The 5,768-nt window shown below is 34.8% G+C and overlaps 1 protein-coding gene across 3 annotated transcripts in view; it reads left to right on the top strand.

Moving 5' to 3' along the window:
* LOC106462467 (exportin-6-like) overlaps positions 1-5,768 on the top strand; it is an 80,393-nt gene that overhangs the window by 23,752 nt on the left and 50,873 nt on the right. For all 3 annotated transcript variants that reach the window (XM_022389740.1, XM_022389741.1, XM_022389739.1), the window contains 2 exons: positions 176-302; positions 856-965. In XM_022389740.1, the coding sequence (XP_022245448.1) occupies positions 176-302; positions 856-965 (237 nt within the window). The remainder of the gene's footprint in view (positions 1-175; positions 303-855; positions 966-5,768) is intronic.

Raw genomic sequence — 5,768 nt, 5'->3', positions numbered from 1 at the left:
GGCTTCGATTATTTTCAGGATTTTTAGGAAAGGGACACTTTCATCTCTGAATCTATAGTGTCATCAAGCATTTAAATTTTAGGAATTGATCAAGTGTGATAACTTCTAATACTTTGGCTGTTTTACAAACATGTTCATATTTATTGAAAAAGAGTTTATTGTTTTCACATTCCAGCTATATCCAGAAATTTACAGATTTCTTGCGGTTGTTTGTTAGTGTCCATCTACGAAGATTTGAAGGAAACAGTCAATTTCCAGTTTTAGAATTTCTTGCTCTTTTGTTCAAATATACATTTCAACAGGTATGGTTTGTTATTAATTTTAGCTTTTGATCAGAGCAAATTATGTACTTAGAGCAAAACTAAAAATTGACATAGTGGTCACAATAGTTAATAAATTTAGCATGTCTCTATGCTCATCAAAGCATTGAGAAAGTTGACATTTGGTTAAAAAAGGAACTCAAGAATCAAAGACTACTAAAAATCTCAAAAACAAGATATGGATGATAAGAGAATCATAAATCTGTATTTTACCAGAAAATCAAAAATTCTATATACTTGTAATGAAGAAAGTACTATTAGAAAGCAAGAAATTGGAGATAATTTATCACAAACATGAATTGCAAGAATTTCAAGATATTATCATTTGCTATCATAAGCTTACCTGATTTGTACTGTGGTTACAAATAAGAAATAAGATACATTAAAAGTAGGATTTAAATAGGTTACTTTTTTGGGTAAGATTCTCTGTTTTTTTTTTTATTTTGAGTAATTGTATGCATATTTGTTGTTAAAACACATTACTATTGCAATGAATTTAAGAGCTGATTTAGGTGTTCACAACTTTTTACTTTAGCCTACACTAGAAGGATTTTATGCCTGTTTAGATATTTGGGGAATTTTCTTGGATTATCTGAGTACCAGCCTAAAGAACAGGCACATTGACAGTTCTACTATTATTCTCAGGTAAAAAAAAAATTTACTTTTATTTTCATGAGGTGATCTAACATGTGTGCTAGTTTGCTTTAAAAAGATTCATTGCTATTAACCATTTCAGTTTGAAACTTGACCTGACCCACATTCATGGTGCAATAAAAATAATCTTTCTGCAGTATTATCAATATTATTTTATAATCTATGTTGAGACATGTATAACATTTATAGTAACATTGAAAACCAGTGTTGCATGATTTGTATGTTTCCAATCAATTTTCTGGCTGCTGCAAATAAAACTGCCAATACGACATATATTCCTTAACTTACTGTCGAGTACTTTGTATAGTTGTAAATCACCTGTTTCCTAAAACGTTTTGCCAAAGAACCATTAAGAGTTTTTAACAGTTTTTGATGTTAAGATACTTCTTTTTAGTTATGAAGCCTATAAATTACAGTAATTTTTTTTCAGTCTCAGCTCTAAATTTTCTTAATTTTGGGGGTAGGGGGAGACATATAATAGAACCAAATCTAAAATTACATTAATGGACAACATTAACTTTTGGGGCAGCTGCCCCTCCTCGACTAGCACTGGCCTTGTACGTTGTCAATTTAAGACTTCTATTTAATGACTTAAAGTCATTGCACAGACATTGTTCATTCAGTTGGCCGTTGTTCAATTCAGCCTTTTGTTTAAATACAAAAATGTGCTCTTCATGTTTTGATGTATCTCTTCTTTTTATGACATTCTCATGCCCTTATGAAGCACCTGCTTGCTTCATTTTTTGTGCATGTGTTCTTGGAAAAAAAAATTACAGCTTCATTCACTGATGGGAAATACCTCTGGCAACAGAAGCAAGAAAGAGTGTAAATGACATCTAAACCTCTTTTTATCAGCTTTGGTAAAGTAAAATATGTTTTGAAATGATTGGTGTTTTTGAAAAAGATTGAAGATAGCACATTTTGGAAAATTTGGAAGCAAAATTGTTTTGTTGTTGGGCTCCTTTAGTGTTGTTGTATATGATGTCTTTGAAATTTACAAGGCTTGGATTTTATTTTTCAGTTTGATTAGCAAAAGTTGCCTACACATTGTGTGTTGTCCAGCAACTTAGAAAGTTGACTAGCAAATCTTTTAATGTATAAAAATGCTCTTGAAACTAAATCATGCCTCATCTTGTGTCTGTTTTTAATGTAGTACTGTTATAGAGGATATGTAACAAAATTCAACATTTAAGTATTAAAGTAAGCAAAATAACATATTTTCTTCGAAACTTTTACCTTCACATAACTGATCATTCTCTTCTCATTAGCAGCAATCACTTATTTTACAGTTGACTCAACATAGATATTAATAAAACAAGTTTAATCTTATGTTTATTATAATTAGAGTAGTAGTATTGTCAATAGCAAGAGAGTTTCTTAGATTTGTACAATTTTTTTCATATTTGAAAAAACTTGAAATCAGCATGTGTATTTCAAATTATTAATACAAGCAAAATAGTAAGCATATCACTAGCTACAGGAAATTTAACTCTAATTTCATAGCAGTTTACAACATTTTGCCAAAACTGCAGAATAATAGAATTTTTTTTTCTTCGAAGTAACCCAAAACCTTTTTATAACATACATTTTAAACTGAAACTGACCAAATATCAAAAAATTGATATCATTTCCATTCTAAGCTGCTTTAGCCTCTTTATCTGACAATACACTAGGCCACAGGTCTTTCTGGTTATTGTTCTGCAGGATTAATCCTTTAACCCCCTTTCACAGACAGATCAAAGGGTGCATTCCACAATGTTTTAGAGAGTTATTTTCCACATTTAATTAAACAACTTTATCTTTGTATGTTATTAAAATTGACATCACAATGTAGTTTATAATTCAAATTTTAACATTATACATGTTAATTGTTCTCGGGAGCCAGGATTAAGATAAACTATGTGGGAAAGTTTTGGTAATTGTGCCACATGAGCTTATTTTCTACCAATGGTGTCATATTATTGTGTCACAGTAATGGCAGAAGCAGTAATTCATTGACATATGATCAGCAGGTTTTTACTGCAGCTTCTAACAGTATCATAAACATAGGAAACAGATATGTAAACTTTAGAAGAAGAAACTCTCAGAAGAAGTATATTGGAACTAGGGCTGAAATGAATATTATAAGTAGTGCTTCGAAGCTTCTTGCAAGATAACTACCGAAGCTTCGAAGTTTCTTACAATTGAGTATACTTGTTATATTATAACAATGTATGTATTTAATTTGTTACAGTTTGATTGTACATGAGTTTGACCTTCAGGCATTTGACCTGTCAAAGTTCAATATAACTGGACAGCAGTTGTGTAGTCTGAGCAAGGAAGATTTCCTAGAGGTTGATTACAGGCCTTCTGGAAACTGGAAGCTTTTATTTAGTAGCATTACATAGTATTGTCAGTCACAAACCACCCAAGTTTCCATCAGCCGGACATCGAGACAACCACAATGGAGAGCAGGAAGACGCCTACCCTTGATGGATTTGTAAGGCCTGCGAAGTGCAATGATACAGGTGCAAAGAATATAACAGACAGAGTGACTCAAATGATCGTTCAAGACCTACGCCCCATTCGAACTGTTGAATGCGATGGTTTTCGTAACTTAATGAAGTACTTGGAGCCGGGATATGTCTTACCAAGCAGAAAACAATTTACCGCTGATATCAACGTTAAACATGCAACGTGCAAACAACGTCTGAAAGAAAGGCTAAGTGACGAAGCAGTGTTTATATCGTTAACCACGGATATATAGACGAGCATCGCGACAGAAAGTTACTTCACCGTAACAGCGCATTACATTGATAACAGCTGGGTGCTACAGGCCTTTGTACTGGAAACCTTACCTTTCCCAGAACGGCACACGGGAATAAACATTGCAGAAAAGCTGAAGAAAGTGGTGGAAGAATGGGAGAGTATGGATACTATTAGAATGGTTAGCCATGACCAGGGGTCCAACATGAAGGCTGCCATGGAAATTTTGCACGAAGAACTAAATTGGCAAAACTTACATTGTACTGCTCACTGCCTTCAACTCTGTATACTGGCAGGGTTTAAAATCAATTCCATTGACAGGCTGCTGGCTGCTGGGAAGACGATTGTTACACACTTTCACCACAGTGTAGTGGCATCACAAGCTCTAAAACAGAAACAAGTCGACATGAACATGTCTGGTAAAAAATTAATCAACAGTTGTGTCACTCGATGGAACTCAATATATGAAATGTTAGATCGTCTGTTAAAACTCCGGTGGCCTGTAACTGCTGTTCTGTCGGATAGTCAAGTAACAAAACCCAGTGATAGATACTTGGATTTAAAATCTAAACAGTGGAAACTAGCCGAAGAATTAGTGGAGGTTTTGGAAAACTTTAGTACTGCAACGACCTTTCTGAGTTATGAAGAAAATGTATCAGTGTCAGCTGTGTTTCCGATATTACATGGTATTCTTGACCAGCTAGAGCCAGACATGTCGGATTCTGGCATAATCAAGCAATTCAAAGATAATGTGTCATCAGAGATCTCCGAGAGATTTGAAATCAAATCTTTGCATACTGCACAACCAATGGTGTTGACAGCTATTATTGACCCTCGATTTAAAAATCTTACCTTGGGTAGATATACAGAAACTGAACAAGAAGCCCTAAAGAAAGGCATCATTAAGCTGATGGAGATGTATAAAGAGTATGAAGAACATGAGTCTGCTTCACACGAGCCTTCTCCATCTGTTGTAAAACGACCAAAGAGATTGACTGCATTGGACAAACTCCTAGGTGAGGAGGCAGTGGTAGCAGAACCCTCTCTCAGCTCAGAATTGGAAAAGTATCTGGCCGAACCTCCTCCACCTAGAAGAGATAATCCACTTGTATGGTGGAAGTTAAATGCTGGTCGCTTCAAAGTTGTTTCATTTGTGGCTAGACGATTACTGCTGCATACCAGCTACAACCACATTTTCAGAAAGAGTTTTCTCTATGACAGGCTTAACAGTCACTAAATTACGAATATCTTTAAAACCAAAAAATGTTGACGCTTTAATTTTTTTGAACAAAAATTTAAGCAAACTGTCATTACAATAGTATTTATATTATTTATAGTGTGAGAGTGCATGTGTGTTACACTATTCAAACCTACTGTATTGTACTGTACTAACTATTTTAACTACTGCATTATACTGACTATTATTACTGGGTACTGACAGTAAAGAGTCGAGTGCTTCGACGCAAGGTGATTCTGTAGGTTTGTTGTCCCGCCTAAATAGGCAAATTCTTTTTTACAAATAGTGCACATGGCTTTCCTATGGTCGTGAAGTTCTTATAAAAACTCCATACATCCGAAACCTTTTTACAACTACTTCCAACCGCACCCTTATCTGACGCCATTTTTTCTAATCAAAAAAATGTATGTATAGCGCATGCATATAAATAAACGTGCGAATATTCGAATGGGCACTGGCAGATCCGAAGCCTCTGTCAGCTTCGAAGCTTTGGAATATTCGAATACTTTGTGTCAGCCCTACTATGGATGGAGTCCAGGTTTTGGGGTTGAAAGTGGTTTTTGTCTGGGACTGAACCATTGTTTTTGGCATTTAATATTTACATATAGAATCCATTTTTCATCACCAGTTCATGAGCATTACAGGCCAGAAGAGATGAAGCAACACATGTTGGAAACTGTGCATCAGAGAGTTTGTGAGGCACCCAAACACCTTCTTTATGGAGTTTTCCCATATTCCTTAGGGCCATTTCATGAGTGTGTTGCCTTGGGTTAGATTCAACAAGCATCTTCAGAGCATCAATATCAACTCCA

This window comes from Limulus polyphemus, unplaced genomic scaffold (assembly GCF_000517525.1).
Source record: "Limulus polyphemus unplaced genomic scaffold, Limulus_polyphemus-2.1.2 Scaffold1175, whole genome shotgun sequence".
Taxonomy (NCBI): Eukaryota; Metazoa; Arthropoda; class Merostomata; order Xiphosura; family Limulidae; genus Limulus; species Limulus polyphemus.
Note: the sequence above shows the minus strand (reverse complement) of the source record. Positions and strands in the feature narration are given on the sequence as shown.